The 18146-nt window shown below is 33.7% G+C and overlaps 3 protein-coding genes across 5 annotated transcripts; all 3 read left to right on the forward strand.

The window, feature by feature from the left end:
* Positions 1 to 858: 858 nt before the first annotated feature.
* LOC112501298 (probable RNA-binding protein ARP1) lies at positions 859 to 3034 on the forward strand. Its single transcript, XM_025105013.1, has 5 exons — positions 859 to 1062; positions 1159 to 1315; positions 1472 to 1656; positions 1976 to 2216; positions 2918 to 3034. The coding sequence occupies exons 1-5, from the start codon at positions 859 to 861 to the stop codon at positions 2947 to 2949; spliced, it is 819 nt and encodes a 272-aa protein (XP_024960781.1). The 3' UTR covers positions 2950 to 3034.
* Positions 3035 to 4828: 1794 nt separating this feature from the next.
* LOC112527966 (salt stress-induced hydrophobic peptide ESI3) lies at positions 4829 to 5551 on the forward strand. Its single transcript, XM_025138840.1, has 2 exons — positions 4829 to 4957; positions 5180 to 5551. The coding sequence occupies exons 1-2, from the start codon at positions 4877 to 4879 to the stop codon at positions 5261 to 5263; spliced, it is 165 nt and encodes a 54-aa protein (XP_024994608.1). The 5' UTR covers positions 4829 to 4876; the 3' UTR covers positions 5264 to 5551.
* A 5117-nt stretch (positions 5552 to 10668) lies between these two features.
* LOC112527746 (vacuolar protein sorting-associated protein 9A-like) lies at positions 10669 to 17445 on the forward strand. 3 transcript variants are annotated; one of them, XM_025138542.1, is made up of 5 exons: positions 10669 to 10791; positions 11301 to 11420; positions 12397 to 12519; positions 15791 to 15817; positions 15906 to 17445. In XM_025138542.1, exon 5 carries the CDS (start codon positions 16012 to 16014, stop codon positions 17287 to 17289), a length of 1278 nt encoding a protein of 425 aa, XP_024994310.1. In that variant the 5' UTR covers positions 10669 to 10791; positions 11301 to 11420; positions 12397 to 12519; positions 15791 to 15817; positions 15906 to 16011; the 3' UTR covers positions 17290 to 17445. The 3 variants fall into 3 exon arrangements, with proteins under 3 accessions (XP_024994310.1, XP_024994301.1, XP_024994318.1); XM_025138533.1 differs by lacking the exons at positions 12397 to 12519; positions 15791 to 15817 and having other exon boundaries at positions 10670 to 10791; XM_025138550.1 differs by lacking the exons at positions 10669 to 10791; positions 11301 to 11420 and having other exon boundaries at positions 11589 to 12519.
* The last annotated feature ends 701 nt before the right edge of the window (positions 17446 to 18146 follow it).

Raw genomic sequence — 18146 nt, forward strand, 5'->3', positions numbered from 1 at the left:
ATACAATTTATTAATTTTCACTTTTCTATGTTAATCTTAATTTGTTAATTTATATATTTTGTTAATATGTTTGAAAAACAACTAAAACACACACATTTTTTTTACTAAAACTAAACGAATGTAAAATTACACAAAGGTTAATCCTTATAAAAAGTAACACTAAATAATAATATAAATCACTCGTAATTTTGATTGGACTAAATATGTTCAATCAAGTCAAAACAGGGTAGATAATTAACTAAATATGTTAATAAAAATTTATGATTAGACAAAAAAATTTGTCTCACAATGAAGGTTATTCTAAAAACCCGAGAGAAATATTAACAGTAACCTTTATTGTGGGTGTTCTTAATACCACAAAATAACATTGAAATTTTACAACAAAAACACTGTAAATGTATTAAAACATCAAACTTTTACGGTAAAAACACGGTAAAGGTTTTTATTTTTACAATTTTTTCTATAAAAGTTTAATATTATTTATATAATATCATGAAAATAATTTGGTTTCATATAATTTCAAGTATAAAATATTATTATTATATATTTCAAAAAGTTAATTGTCATCGGATTAAAATATAATTAAGGAAAAGCAAGATAAAAAACAAATTGTAAAATGAGTTTTCTTCTCTCTCAACGCTAACGCCATCTTGGTCTAGCTGTCATCTCTCTCTCTCTCTCTCACACACATACACACACACACACACTCAATTGCCTTCCTATAAAACTTTCGATTCACTCTTCTGATCCCTTCCCTAATTCCTTCTTCATCGCTCATTTCCAAATTCCGATTCATTACATCAGCGATCGATCGCCTCTTTGTATTGTAGCGGTAATCATTGCCGTTGTAGATATCCAATGACAATGATCATCAACAATAACAATGCCGGAGGAGTAGTAGGGCCTTTTGGCGACACTACTTTGACCAAGGTCTTCGTCGGAGGATTGGCATGGGAGACTCCCAAGGAGGCCATGAGAGATCACTTCGAGAAATACGGCGACATTCTCGAAGCCGTCATTATCTCCGACAAAACAACAGGCCGATCCAAAGGCTACGGCTTCGTATGTATCTACTCTTATCATGCACCCTTATCGCACCCTCATGATTCCTTTTGAACTAATTTTGTTTTCTTCTGTTTGTGCTATTGTGCGCATCAGGTGACATTTAAGGAGCCGGAAGCGGCTAAGAAGGCCTGCGAGGATCCGACGCCGGTGATTAATGGCCGCCGTGCAAACTGTAACCTCGCTTCCCTCGGCGCACGTCGGCAGAGATCGCTAACCGTTGTTCCGCCGCCGCCGCAGCAGCAGCAAACCGGTATGTTTTGCCTCTATTTTCCAATCAAATGAGTAGGGTTGATTACATTGGAAGCTAGATTCCACGTTACGGTTGTAAATTATTCGGTACAAATATGTTTTTGCGTGTGTTTGGTCTAATTCGAACACTGGATCCTTTTGGATTTGATCATTGTAGGGCCTAATGTGATTGTGGGTCCACGATCTGCCGGGACGATCACACCACCTCCGGGCCACGTGCAGTGGTACTATCCACCAACTCCTCCACCGGCGTCACCTTACCACCATCACCAGGCCGCCGTTCCTTATTACGGCTATGTTCCGGCGACATACGTCGCTACAACTGATGTCAGTTACAATCATGTAAGTGGAACCAGATCAGCTGAAACTCACCTGCATTTATCCCCATGAAAATGCACAACTATATTTTTCAAAATTAAAATCTATTTTTTTGTATATATTATTTATATAAAATTAAAAATTGGTAATACAATCTTCATAACTTTTGTCTAAATCAACAAATAAATTTTTATATATTATATTTATCAAATTTAAAAGGTAAAAAAGCATTACTCCTTTTAACCATTAATTATAATAAAAAAAATATAATCAATAAATTCTATAATTCATTTATGGTAAATAATTTTTGCTGAAATAGTTTAAAAAATGGAATATGGAACAGAAACTAGGGTATACGGGCGGGGCCTACATGAATGGAGGGCACTACTCACATGTATATCCGAGTCATGCTACGGTGGGTGCGCACACACTGATGCCAATGTACCCTATGTATCAATACCATCATCAATCTCAGGCAATGGGCCTACCAGCCCAGTTCTTTTGTGGCCCAACATCCGCCGGCCCAATTGCTGCTGTTCCTGCTCTTCTCTCAAAGCCCACACAAATTACTCCTACTTCTGCAGGTATATATTTAATCTCATTCTTCTGTTCAAATCTTGAAGTTGTTATAAATATTATTTTTAGATTTTAAATCTGCTGTCAGATTAAATTATATCAACTTGAAAAATTATACATCTGCTAGATATTTATAATATAAATAATAAATAATAAATAATAAATTTATATTAATTGAGACAATTATTATTCTTTTTTGTGAATACCATATGTGTTTATAATAGCGTACAATACAATTATATTCATACATTAAATGTTAAAATTTTGTGTAAAATAAAGAAGATGAATTGTATTAAATTGATCTCACATGTAAATATGCTGTCAAAAATGTTGTTTGCCAGTTGGGTTGTTGCAGAATCACATGGGTTGAGAGATGAGAATACTTATGAATCCTTTTTACCCATCACCAACATATATACACATGGGTCAACTTGGATCTTTTTTATCCATCACCAATACACACATGGACGATTCGTTTTTATTAAGTCTTGTATGAATAAAGCTATTTATATAGATTAATTTATCTGTATGAATTGTGAATGTTTTTGTTTAATTGAGAAGGAGGGAAGGAATAAACTTCCCTCTGAAAGCTTAATGAATAAGTTATGGTTTATATCATTAAGTCACTATCAGTCATTTGGTTAAAAATGGTGGTTGAAATAAAGTGGAAACTAATGATACAAGTTCAGTTTGTTTGGCTGTTGAATAGGTAGAGTTGGAGGCTTTAAGAAAGGTGGCTAAAAAGTGGCAAATAACAAAAAAGGAGGATGATAGAGTGGCTTTTCAGACCAACGTTATTTTTATTTGATCTGTAATCACCTCTTCTTTTCTTTCCTTCTTTTATTTTACATCATTTTTTCTATTTATTTTTATTTTTATTATTAATTTTTAATTTTTAATTTTATTCTCATCCTCTAGGCATCTAACGTGTATCTCAACTTGGGATGCAACATATTTTTAATTGTAATGAGAACCCAATTAATTTTTGTTTTTATCTTTTTTTATATGTTTGTCTAACTCTTTACGACACGTCTTATTCATCATGTTTAAAGAAAATGCAATTTGTATCGATATAAATATTGAAAAGATCAACAATAGATGATCTAAAAACCATATGTTTTCTTGAACTCCCTTCGTTTACTGTATTAACGATCATAAGATCTAACAACCACTTATTAAACTGAGTTTGAATGTTGGGAAATTACATACAGAAGAATAATGCAATAATTTACCAATTGAAGTGTAATACTGCTTTAAAAAGGAAAGGACCACATGATGATGTAATGGTTTGGTATTCATGGTTGAATAACTAAATGTGCTTGTAAAAGTTGAGGTTAATTGTTCGGTTTTGAATGACAGACAAACGATGTTAGAAAAAAGGGAAATCTTGATGATGTAAGTAAAAGTTTGGTAGTGAAATGCACGTGGTAGAGGTATGTTGGGATGATGGTTAAGTTTGTCTATGAAGGCTCAACGAATCATTTTTGATGTTAATGTTTGGGATCTAAAGAGGTGTCCAACAATTGGTTGTGCCATTGGTTCCATGATTGGCTTAAAAGACTTCAAAATGTTGGTATACCTTTAAACTTGTCAACCAATTATTGTATGAAAATTAAAGTTATTTTTGATAAACTAATAGTTGGTTAAAAAATCATATATTGGTTGAGAAATTAATTATTAACCAAAAAGTTAGTCGATAAAACAGTCATGTTTGATAATAATTGTTTTATCGACTCACTAGTTGATACACTATTGTAATTATATATCAAAGTTTATTATTAATGAAAGAGAAAATTAGAATCAATTTTTATTTTGGAGAACAAAATTTTAAAATCATCTTAAAAGATTTGGATCAAACATTTTGTTCATTTAAGGGTTTGATTAACCTGTTGATAACTCTAATTTTTGTATAATTTGTAGTTATTGTATTTTAAATCTATTAAATAACGGTAATGATATTACGACAACAATTTAAAAATGATTATTAATATTTAATATAACTAATAATAATTCCAAGTAATTAATATTAACTAATAGTAATTATGAGATATTTACTTATATGATCTTAAAGTACTAAGTACTTAATGTAAACAGTTCCAAGTCAACAATTAAATATTAATTAATAAGAGAAATAAATAATTAAAGACAAATTATAACACCTAATAGTATGATAATATGTAAAATATAAACAATACGATTAGAAAAAAAAGTGAAAGATCTTGAAACTTGTTAAAATATTATTGGCCACAGATGTTGAAATGCGATGACTCCGGGCTATCTGTAAAGCAGGTGGTCGTCCTAATATTAGTCGACTCACATAATGAATTGGATATCCAGGTTAATTAAAAAAAAAAAAAGTTAATATCCATCTAAATTTCACAATTTTTTTAATTTATTTTAAGGTTAAATTTTGATAAAAATGCTGATTTTGTTCTTAAATAAAATAATTTGTGACAAAATAAGTCCACGTGTAAATGTGATGATATCGACGTGGCAAGCTGATAACATGAAAATCGGACAGGTGTTGAGAAGCTTTGTTTTCGTTTGGAACACACACTTGTTTGATGTCTCAATTCGGTTGGATCCAACTCAAAAACCAACAATCTCTTTCTCTCTCTATCGGCAAATTTCAAAAATAGAAAAACAGCATCAATCAGGAAAGAAGGAAATGGGCGCTGAAACATTTGTGGAGATTATACTCGCAATCATCTTGCCTCCTATCGGCGTTTTTCTTCGATATGGTTGTGGTGTAAGTAATCTTAATTTCTCTTCACTTTCAATTGATCATTATGATCAACCTTTTCGCGAGTCAGATTCACCGAAAACTCGTTGTTTTGGTGGATTGGTTCAATTTGTTACCATGATCATGATCAGATATATTCGAGTATTTCTGATTTCAATTTTTATACAAAATATATAGAAAATGAACGATGAATGAAGGTAAAACTGATTGTGTGCATTGAAAATGCAGATCGAATTCTGGATATGTTTATTGCTGACGATATTGGGTTATCTTCCGGGTATTATATACGCAATTTATGTTTTGGTTGTGTAGGTAATTAATTTAGTGGTTTTTCTTCCTTTTTGTTTTCAAATACGTACTGTGCTTTGAAACTGAGTAGTGATCAAAGGATTTAAGTCTTCATTATGTAAATTTTCTATTATGCATACTAGATCTCAATCCTTCATCAGAAATTATATTAGTTTTTTTAATTAGCCATACTCATATTATTGTGGAATCAGATTGTTAATACATCATCAGAACTTGGCTTGGCTCCATTTGATTGATGGGCGATCAACATTCATCAATCGTCTCTTTCTATTATGCACGGTACATAATATGATCATGTGAGAAGAGTAGTTATCATGAGAAACGTAGAAAATGATCTGAATTCTTTATCACTTTTAATCTCATGTTCATCCATGAATTACGTTTTAGAAGGAAATTGATCAGGTGCATCTCGTTACACCTTATTAGTATTTACATTCTATTTAAGATTGATTCAAGGATAAAGATCTTTTTATCACCGAATCCAACCCCAGTAGATATTTGGTTATTTTTATCTGGTTTTTAAGTTAGAAGTCATATTTAACTATAAGTTAAAATATATGTTCACACGTAACCGTTTAGTTATTCACACATTTTGAACAAATTAGATGGGTAATTTAGATGTGCTTAGATGTTCCTTTTCTTAGCTCTTTTTGTTGAATATATATATATATATATAGAGAGAGAGAGAGAGAGAGAGATAGATAGATAGATAGATAAATACTATATATAGAGAGGGGGTGCGAAGCGTATGTGATTCTAGAATAAAATCACATGTGATAAAACACACATCGCGTTGACTAACTATTCTTGCACTCTCCACTTTTCATGCAACCCTTGGCTGCATTGACCAGTCACACCGCTCCTCCTTAACATATCGTATCATATGATTTTGCTCCAGAATTATATGTGATTTAATAAAGGGGAATAAACTCTTAAAAATTGTTGAATTTCAAAATATAACATGTATTAGGGACTGTTTACCAAGCACTTACCGATAAAATTTAACATTATTATTTACTTACCGAGTAAGATTTTAGTCCACCAAAACGACATCGTATGCAACAATTTACCCGGTAAGCACTTACCGTGGTAAAGGTCGTCGCTCTCACTTACTGGGTAAGACTCTTGGTCCTTGTCTCGCTCTCATCGGGTAAGATTCTTAGTACTTACTATATTCATCCAGTGAGATAATGTTACTTGGTAAGCGCTTACCTGGTAAGTGTTTGGTAAACGGCCCCTTAATTATTAAGTACAAATGCTACTAACTAATACATGAAATAAGGTTTGTCAGGAATTATTGGTTTAAAATGTCAGGCACTCAAAATGGAACAACAAAATATAGACAGGGTGCATAAATATAAAATGAGTAGGAATGTTTAATCAAGTTTATTTTGAATATTTTTATTTTTATTGTTATAAAATGTATAAATTTGAGTTAATACTTTTAAGTTCAGTGTAATGATTCTATATGGTTGTAATAAATTTTTTGTAACATCACATCACATGCAAACTGTATTAGCTATATATTGTCCGCTTTATTCGTGTATTTAGATTTACGGTTTTAAAACATGTTTGATAAATGAGGTGTCCAGTTCCTTGTAAGGCAATTTTTTCCCTTTCCAATCAATGTGATATCTTACAATCTACCCTTTTGGGAGGCTAACATCCTCGCTCGCATACCAGTCCAGTTACCGGTTCTTATACCATGTGTAACATTCAAGGCAAACTGTATGATTGTCTACATACCTAGATTTACGGTTTTAAAACGGGTCTGATAGAGAAGGTCTTATAGGCAACTTTTGTTCAGCTTTCGGCCAATGCGAGATATTACATTTTTACATAGAGAGTTTTATCTTTTCAATACATGTGTTCAAAATAATCAAAGCAATCAAAACAATATGATACGTGCTATAATAAATTATTTTTAAATATAAATTTAAGATTTTCTTTTCAAAATAAAAAATTGCATTAATTTTCTGTTTATCTCTATCGAGTACTCTTGTAAACGGATCCGTAAAATTTCAGTCAAGCTGGTCTTCAAAAAACGATCTTTTTAAAGCCATATTCACATGAGAAAAGTGGTTTATGACTGACTTGTATAAAAAATAACATATGTGTATATATACAATATACACATAAAAGATCTTGTGAAAATAAGAGATAAAAAAAGAAAAGTAAGAAGAAATTTGGACCCTTGATCATTTTTAAATCAATAAATCAAAATTATTAAATTAAACTAACATTTGTTATAACTTTAATAATTAAAAAAATCAAATAATGTCATTAAAATTATTGATAAGTAGGTAATATAGTAATTTTTTTCCAATTATTCTTAATAAATAAATAAGGGTATAAAAGTAATTTAATTATATTTATTTAAGTAACTATTGTTACCAATCTCATCTTCAGTGACAAATTTAGGATTTTTTTTTAGTGGATATGGGTGTTCATGGGTTAAGTTGATCAGGCTGAAGGTTTTTGAACAACCTAACACAATGTTTGCATTTTGAAAAATCTCAGCCCAATCTAACTCAAACCGTTCGGGTTGGTCGGATTAGTACTTTGATACATTAAAATATTTTCATGATTTTGAATATATTGTTTTCTCTAGTCTACTTATAATTTCTTTTTCATTATCAACCAATTGGTATAATTTATCCATACTTCTTAAATCATAAATATATAATTTTCTCAATTTGTGTGTGTGAGTGAGTGTGTGTGTGTGTGTGTATGTATATATAATATGAACATGATTGGGTTCCTGTAAGAACGAAATTATGGTGAAAAACATAAGGAGAGATCTCCACCACTGGATCAATCATAATTGAATGTCAACATTAATGAGGTGCATCGAGATACATCAGATCAATTCTCTTCTACAACACAATTCATGGTGATCATGAGATTAAAAATGATCCATGGTTCAGATCTTTTCTTACGCTTCTCACCATGATTTCACTTCTTACACAATCTTTCGCCTATATATATGTTCATAGTTATTGAACATATATAAAGGAGTTATATAAGAATGGAGAATAAATTGAAAATATATGTATTTAAAGAAGGTACGTGAAAGTGTAATTGTCTAATATACATATTAATAAAGACTTAACAATCAATATTAAATTCAAGAAATAAAATGATACCGGGTTCATTGGATTAGGGTTCGGTTCAAATAAAAGTAACCAAATACCTAAGATTTGAAGATTTTACAACTCGATTAGACATCTGGTTGCTTCATGTTGAGTTATTTCGCGTTGGGTTGAGTTAGGTCGATCGGGTTGACTGAGTTTTTGAGCACCCCTACTAATGGGTCACCATTAAGGTAGATTAACGACCTACAAAATCACTATGTGTTTTCAACGTAATTCCATTATTTCAATGGATTTTTAAAGTTTTTCTAATTGAGTTCGAAGCACTTTTAAGTTTATTTGTCGATTTCGGGAGACCTTTTTTATTGTCACGTAGGGGCACTTCCAAAAATCTACCAAGGGACCAAGGTAAAAAGAAACTATTTTTTAACCCTTATAATTTTTTTAAACTCGCCCATCCCCCCACTCCTTATACATCAAGTCCTCCACTCTCACCTTCATCATATGAATTACGCTTATCATGAAATTTGGTGCATTTCGGTGCTTCACATTAATATTGATCTTCAATTGATCCAAGTGTGAGAATCCTTTCTTACCTTTCTCACCATAACTTTACCATCACCGTTGAGTTCATGTGAGAAGAAAAGCTATGGTGAGAAGTATAAGAAGATATCTCCACCTTTGGATCAATCATAATTGAATGTCAATACTAATGAGGTGCACCGAGATGCATCTGATCAATTTCCTTCCAACGCATAATTCATGAGTGAGAATGTAATTAAAAATGATCAAAAATTCATATATCTTCTTACGCTTCTCACAATAACTTTCTTCCACACGATCCTTCACCTATATATATATATATATATATATATATATATTGAAAAATGAAAAATAATATATTGATAAATGTGAAAAGGAAGTTCACTTATTCATATAACAACTTGTCAAGTTCCAATGATTAAAAGTTAAAACACAACATTATATTACGTGACATCAAGGATAACATATCTTTAATTAAAGTCTTTTGGTACAAAACACGGTGTTTGAAATTGAATGATTATAATTTATAAGAACTTTATCTTAAGAAGTCTGAAGAATGATATATTATCATTAAATATTTGGAATTTGGTGAACTTTGTTTCTTTCAAAAACAAAACAAAACCAAAAACAAAAGAAAACCAAAAACAATGTACACCGGTTATCAAGCACTACCCTTTTTTGATAAAAACAAGGTTTTTTATTGAACAACTTGAACAAGAATAAGAAGAGACCGGCTCTGTAAGATCCAGGAACCAAGACCAAAAGGTAAAAAAACTGCAACACAACCATAACAAAAAAACTAAAAACAACAAAATAAAATGACACCAAAAAACAAATTGCGATCAAAGAACTGAAGACTCAGATGAACCTTCAATTATAGCTGAAAACGACTTCCAACAGAGCTTTCAACCCTATCATACCAGTGCATAACCGTACCCATCTAAGAAAAATCAAGCATAAAGACCATGACCATAAATTAAAACAGAAGACTGAATATAGGAATCAAATAATAATCATAAACATAGTATTTAATTAATATTACAAGATTGGCTAATTTAGTTTGCAGAAATTTCAGGATTTGATCATTCCCTCTAACCGTTAAAACACTATGTTAAATGAGAAGAATTTTTGTTCTTTTATCGATTTTTTTGTCTTTTCCAATCAAAATCGATTATATAATTTTGGTCCCTGTAAATTTTGATTGGGTAAATAAATAAAAAGTTGATAAGAAGACGAAATTTTCTCTTATTTAACTAAATTTCTTTAATAATCATAAACTATAATAACATTTTGTAATTTTAAAACTATATGAACAAAAAATGTTACAAACTAAAGGAACCAAATTTGTAGTTTACAGTTAAATATGTTATTATTGTTATTGGTTGTTTGTTTACCTCTTAATAGTTTCATTAAGAGGCAATCTCTGAGTTATTAAAAGGTGAATCTTGTTTGGTAAAAAAAAAAGTTTGTCTTTTAATGGTTCTAAAATTCTCTGAATGATTTTGTATCATGAATCTCCTTTAACTATTAAGAGCCCTAATTTCATTGTACACAATTACCAAACAATTATATTTCATTTTGCATTATATCATAAGAGTCTTTTAATCATTTTGACTACTAAAATAAATCATTTTACACTAAACCATTCAGCAATTACCAAACAGTGTCTCGTGAATAATTGTTTATATTATTTTTTAAAGATAACATTAAAAAAACCCCTCCTCACGTAATTTTGGAAGAGGGGTGTCCCGAAATATACGTTGGTCAACATCTGCGAGTGTGAGTCTTTGGATCCTAGTTGGGTTTGGTCTTCCCCTTCTTCCTTCTAACCGATTGTTAGGGTTTGAAACTGGAATCTACGTCCGGCTCACGTCCTCACTCGCTCATCATCCCCAGGTATTGACCATCATGATCATCGTTGTTTTGATCCAATTTTGTTCTACAATATATGTGCATATTGTATGATACTACACTGTTGTTCGAGCTTCAGAATTTGCTCATTCGCTTACTGTAATCCGTTTTATGTGCAATTATGGTGTAATATAGATGCTAACTGTTAATTGAATATTGATATTCACTTGAGATTGTTATTTGCGGAGGAAGTGTAGGAAAAATTACAGTATTTGATCTGAACTTTGTTAATGTTTTGGTATGGACTCATAAGGATATTGAGGTCTAACTATTTTTCTGGTGGGGAAATTATGGTGTGCCATAAGGTTTAATCTAGGTATTAGATATTTCTTGAAGATTCTAGAAATCATATTAATTTTGAATTTGAAATTATTTCATTTGGCCTCACAAGTGATGGTGTGGCACGTTTTTTGTATTTTGAAGTACTCAAGGCTTCCTCAAGTATTATTGTCATCGTTAAATATTAACTACATGAATACTGAATTTTGTACCAGGCACCGTCCTCTCGACGAGCCAACACTGATCCAACACCCCAGTCCGTGGCTGATTACATGTAAACCACCCCCTGGCTAGGCCTGTTCTGCTGTCGCTGCTGAGATTTGGCCAGTCAGTTGGTAATTCAATTGTTTCTTCCATTCTTGCTAAATGCCAGTTTCTATCTAGATGGTATTATATTTATAGTTGTGCTATATTGCTTTTAACGTAGTTAGTTGAAACTTTAAACTACTGATTGAGGTTTGAGATTCAAGATAAAAAGAACCTTAAACTTCATTGTTATCAATTGAGATTTCGGCATTTGGCCAAACTGATCTTTGCTTAAGGATAAGTTATTGTTGAAGTCCTCTACAACCTTGTTTATGCTTGTTACTTCTCTGCCTAATATTTGAACTCTTCATCTCCATAAATGCTTGTTAGTTGTCACTTCTCTACCTAATACTTGTTCATCCTTGACCGAGTTGGGATTATTGTGGTTTTTGCTGTAAGAGCATGATCATACTCTCTTATATATGGTAAAATGCCTAAAGGATTAATCAGGTTTTCCCTCTCGAACCTTTTGCATACTATCACACGTGAAAGCTACACTCAAAGTGAACTATTTCATTCCCAACAACAAAAAACACCAATTTTCAAACAACTTTGCTCACTTATACCCTAAGTGTAGGTATCAATTTGGAAAGGGGTATAGCACTCATTCACTCAGCACTTGGAGTAAACTTAATGTATGCTCTTTCTGTGGGTAATCCAATTCCATTGAAAAAAATCTCCATCGCAGGGGCTTTTAGTAACTGCGAAAAAATCAATGAGGATTAATATATTAAACAAAAAGATCAAAATGCATAACATAGAAATCATGAGCAAGACTTGGATTCATTTAAGATTCCATGTTTTGTTGTGTTGTTAATTTACTTTATAAGCATATATCTAATGGAATTAAATAGTTACTCTTTTCTGGTTTTGAGTCAATTGGTATATATGTGATTAGTTCGAGTCAGTTGTTTGTGTATCCTATTGTATCTCGTGCTCAATCCTTCATGTAATAGGCCTTTAATGTCACCTTTTTTAGTGTTATCGATTGTGTTGGTTTTGTAGGGTGAAGCAGGGCTGTATACTTGTAGTTGACTAATTTAAATAATAACAATAAGAGGACCACCCTGGATCCAAATCTTGAATCCGCCCCTGATGTGGCTCTAGGATCTCAAGACAGTTTGCTATGTACGTGACTACATGTTTTAGCTTCTCTAATCATTGCTTTGCAGTATTATGATATTAATTTACAATATAAAATGATTAGTTGTGTGGTATAATGGCATATTTCAAGCATCCCTTTTATGCATCTTCTAGGCTATACATATCATGTGCATATTTGCCTATGTAAGCCAAATAACTTGAGACAGCTGGTTATACAAATGATAATAATGCTATATCAACTTATGTCTAGTCGTACTTGTTCTGGCACAGGTTTATTAGTTTAACTAACCTCCCAGTAACACAGTAAGTGGTCAAGATCATCTTTTCTTTCTCAATAGACACCAGTAAAACTAGGATGTTAAGCTAAGATTGTCTTTATGAGGTAAATATTTTGTGTATGTGTGTATGCATCCTTAGATGAATGATGTATTAAGTATTAACTCATCTATTACTGTATTGAAGAATGTATCATAATAGTAAAGAAGATAAAAATCTAAATACATAAGAGAGGATATAGAGCAGGCAGTGGGGATCGAACATGTGTCGTGAGTTTGGATAGGATCAATGTTGATTCATCACTCTAGTGTCTCTAATTCAGAACCGAACATGAATTATGGTTTTATTTGGCTCCTTTGGAGAAACGGATAAACAGCTAGATTTGGATAAGAACCAGCTTACATAAGAAATAAACCTTATTATCTTTGTCACTTTTAGTTTGAGTATATTCAATTCAAGACAACTCACTTTCTAGATGATCCCTCTAGATGTAGACGATTCTTAAATCTTTCCAGTTGCTTTGATCTCATTATCTATTTGACTATTTGAGAGGGTCCTAAGTAGCATCATGGGCTGCAACATTAGTTGATTTTTGGATATAGTACGCCGTACGGGATGGCAGTGGAAAATAAATGGAAGCTTAAAAATAGAATCTAAATGTACTGCTTGATTGATCTTTCCTTCTCTAATGGCCTCATATACTATTCCACCTGTCGCCATATTGAGCTCAGATAATTCTATATCCTTGCTTCAAATGTTTCAGATGGTCTAATAGGATCAGTGAAGTACCAACACATTTGTTTCCTTCCTGTTACCTTTGCTTCCGTTAAAGCCATAAATGGATTTAGGTGGAATAATAACTAACCATAGACAGCCACCATGGAGATGATAGTGCAGATAATTTGATTGATCATATGGTCTAAAGAAGTAACACTTCTTGTCCAAAAAAAGTTTCATCCGTTGTTGTCTGTTGACCATTTAATATGAAAATAAAATTGTAACTGAAGAACAATTTCTTATTCAACATTTATATTTTAGGAGGTTGCTGTTTCAGTTGAGGCCTTCAGAGATAAATAATTAATTACTATGTCTGTTTAGGAATGGATCATCAAGTACACATTCCACAGGTGCAACTTAGGGTTGTATTATCAATTATTATATCATGGTAGGGTGGTTGTCTTTCTCAGCTGATGATTTTGACGTGAGTCAAGGATTTTTAGACGATATAGTCGGTGGAAGAAGAGATAGGTCATGAGCATGCTGATTGGTAATACAAGGAATTGCAATGTAGAGCATGGCTAGAGTCTATTCCTTCTGTCTCCCTTTACTTTCGGTAAGAGACATGGATTGATGGTTCCTCAAGGACCCATCCTCTGGGATTGTGCTGAACAGCTTAAGTTAACTTGGCAGGGTTGATATCCTAACATGAGTATGTCTCATGGATATGTTTTACACTGTTTATTTGGAGAGATTGTTAGCCAAGGCATTTGACTTTCTGCAGGAAGACATCTGCTACAGTACCTCATTCTACTGAACTATGATGGCGAGAATCCTCATAATGTACTTTGCAATTTTGGAGAAAAGGTATCAAAGAAGTATAGTGGTATTTTATGAACTGTTAAGATTTCTGAGAGTACCGTGGGTAAGGATCAAACCTATCGTGTGCTTAAAAGAAAGAAAGAACGTAAAACAACAAAACACACCCCAGTATGTCCCACTTGGAGTAGGACCTAGGAGGGTAAGATGCATGCAGGTCTGACCCAAAAGAGTAGAGCGGTTGTTTCCGTTAAGTCTCCTGGCTTGCGGAAAAAAGTTTAGAAAAGGATTTTGGTGGAGCACCGAGTGTTTCAAGAAGTTTGTCAAAAACAATTGGAAGAAAATAAAAAGTACCATAAGGTAAATTACGAAGAAATTTGAAAAAAGAACCAAAATTAGATAACGTTAAACAGTAGAACAGTTAAAGGGTTACAAAAGTAAGTACAGAAAGCATAGGAACATATAAGAACTATGTGACAAGTTAACATCCCTCTATCTTAATCCTCTGAAAACCAAAATATCGCCTCTTCAACCCTACCCTTGTCTCACCATACCTCAGAGATCCTTACAAGCGCCCATCCTAGTCACGTTAAGCACAAGCCCCTACACATAGTTTGCTACCCTAATCCCGCGTCTCCCAGAACTCCTATTAGAGGTCATGTTCTCGAAAATATCTAAGGCTGCAGTGCACTAGCTCATCTGTTCATCTAACGTCCTCCTCGACCTGCCCTTCCTCACTCCTCACCTCTTCGACGGTCATGTTTCCTATCCTTCTCACTGGTTCCAACTTCTGTCTCCTGCAAACATGTCCAAACCATTGTAATCTCCCTTCTCCAATTATTGGTGATAGATGCAACTCCCAATGCTTCCCAAAATCGGAATCTAGTCCAACATGGTTCAACCACAGGGCCATCTGAGTATCCTCATTTGTGCTACTTCTAACTTCCTCTCATGGGCCTTCACTGTTGCCCAACACTCTGACTCGCAGAAGAATTTGCCTTTCTGTCTTAGCAGGACCTTGTCGCAACACACGTCCATAGCAGCCCTTCACTTCAACCATGTCTTTACGCGATGTGTTACATCATCCTTCAACTCTCCTAAAATAATGTCTTTTTTCCCAATAAATTGAGGTTAAAATGCAAGAACTTCAAAATTCTAGCTAAAGTTTAAGAAGTATCATAGTCTTTCTTCTTCATTGATCAAATCATTAGAAGACACAGGCATCATTCCTCATCCCCATTCTCGCATGCTTTCTTATTTTTTATTATCTACAGCCTTGGTGATCTCTGGAATACAACAATTCACCCCGGGCCTAATTTTTTCTACGTTCTTGGATTGCTGCCTATCTATGGGTCATCATCTTCTTTCCTTTTTGGTTGGAGTTGGCTATTTTGATTAGTTGTCTTGTTAAATCGTAGTAACTTAGTAGTTAGTTTGAATATTTATACTAATAAAGTTCTAATTCAACATGAACACTGATAAGGTTTAAATTTCCACAATGTACAACAAGGTATATACTTTCCATCCAAATTTCATCAGATAAAAGTCTCACACTACTTGAAATCTATTTATGATTAGTTAATCATGTTTTGGTGCAGGATGAAGTTTCGTCATTCAACAGGGTGATAATCCTCAAGCTAGGTTCAAGGGTTAAGATCCTTCTAAGGTTTTAGGTCATATATCGAATCTGATCTGATCAGTATTATGGAGAATGCCGAACCATTTAGTTCCTCTACAGCACCTCTGACATGGCATGACTTCTTGGAGCGTATGCGACATCCATCTGCCTCAGAATTTGTTAAAGCTATCAAAAGTTTCATCGTATCCTTCTCCAATAATCCACCTGATCCTGAAAAGGACAGTGCATCGGTGCAAGAGTTCCTTGCCAATATGGAAGCCGCTTTTCGTGCTCATCCTCTTTGGGCAGGTCGGTCAGAAGAGGAGTTAGATAGCGCCGGTGAAGGGCTGGAGAAATACATAATGACGAAGTTATTTACCCGTGTTTTTGCCACACACCCGGATGACGTGAAGGTAGATGACCAACTCTACGAGAAGCTGGCCTTAGTCCAGCAATTTATCCGGCCTGAGAACTTGGACATTCAACCAACATATCAAAACGAAACATCATGGTTGCTTGCTCAGAAGGAGTTGCAAAAAATCAATATCTACAAAGCACCAAGAGACAAACTCGTATGCATCCTCAGTTGCTGTAAAGTCATCAACAACTTGCTGCTTAATGCTTCGGTTGCTGCAAACGAAAACCCTCCTGGGGCCGATGAGTTCCTTCCGGTCCTTATCTACGTTACCATAAAAGCAAACCCTCCTCAATTGCATTCAAATTTGTTGTACATTCAACGATACAGACGTGAATCCAGACTAGTTGGAGAAGCAGCCTATTTCTTCACAAACATGCTCTCAGCAGAAGCCTTCATTATGAACATAGATGGGAAAGCGTTGTCGATGGATGAAATGGAGTTTCAGAAGAATATGGAATCCGCTCAGACACTTATTTACGGTTTATCGGGTGATTACGATGGCGGTGAAAGCGTATCAGAACCCAGACAGGTCAAAAGCCATGAAAACAGTAGCGTTGCAGTTGAATCAACAACTGATGGTGCAAACTCAAAAGACCAACAGCAAGTGAACAAAATCCCATCAATTTCAGATTTGGAGAATAAAGGGGCAAGTACACTAATGAAAGAGGAAAGAGGGATCGAAGAATTTCGGAAATTCCCGTACTTATACTCGCGAACGGGTGATCTGACGGTAGGTGATGTAGAAGAGTTGCTAAATAGCTATAAGCAACTGGTGGTGAAGTATGTTAGTCTTGCAAAATCGATCCAATCCCGAAATGAGGGTGAAAGTTTAGGTAAGGGGAAAGTAGATGATGTTAGAATAGAGAGAGGTTCAGATGGAGTTTTTACTGGAGATTCGGAATCAACAGAAGTCGTATCTCGAGTAGAGGACACAGTTGAATCGTAAGTTTTTCTCCTTTTCTCCCAGATCAAATCGTGGATGGATAGAAGCCAAAGATTCGTGTGTTTTGTTATGTTTTTTGTTTACTGTAATGCCGTTTTCTGGAAGAAATTGAGGTTAATTTCAGGGAATGAGAATGGAAATGCTGGAATAGTTTCATGACCCTCAGGGGGCGTTTGGTTCGTAGAATGGAATTCGATGGAATTGGAATTCATCAAATGAATTTGACTTTAAAGGAATGGAATTTGACCATGCTTTGTGATTGCGTTTGGTTGCATGGAATTGAAATGAATTTGGATTAGGGAAGGAATTTGTCGGAAAGGAATTGAAATCCGAGGGTATTGCCGTGGAATATAAAATCCGTGAGTGAAGGAATTTATTGGAATTGAAAGAATTCCATCATTTTTATTAACCAGACATATTTTTCATTTTCATTCACGGTCCTTAAAATAACTGACGTCCCACTCCATTATTCTTGAAACTGATATGTACTTATTTCATAACTAGATGTCGGCAAAATTAGGCATGATCAGGCGTTTTAACCAGTTCTGACCAGGCTTAGGTTTTTCTGACCCTTCCACAACCAGTCGTAGGGGTTGTTTACAGAATGCTTACCAGAGACATCATTCTCACTTACCTTATCGTGTATTTCTGACCATCAAAATAGATTGTTGGTAAGCATCTTAAACTTGGTAAGTGCTTACCGAATAAAAGTCTTTTCCCACATTTATCAGGTAAGCCTTTCGGTCCTTGCTATACTTCTTACTGGATAAAATTCTCGGTTCTTTCCATAATTAACCGGTAAGGTAAGTAATATCAGTAAGCGTATACCTAGTAAGTGTTTAGTAAACGACCCTTTGAAC

Source organism: Cynara cardunculus (genome assembly GCF_001531365.2).
Source record: "Cynara cardunculus var. scolymus isolate 2C chromosome LG 1, CcrdV1, whole genome shotgun sequence".
Taxonomy (NCBI): domain Eukaryota; kingdom Viridiplantae; phylum Streptophyta; class Magnoliopsida; order Asterales; family Asteraceae; genus Cynara; species Cynara cardunculus.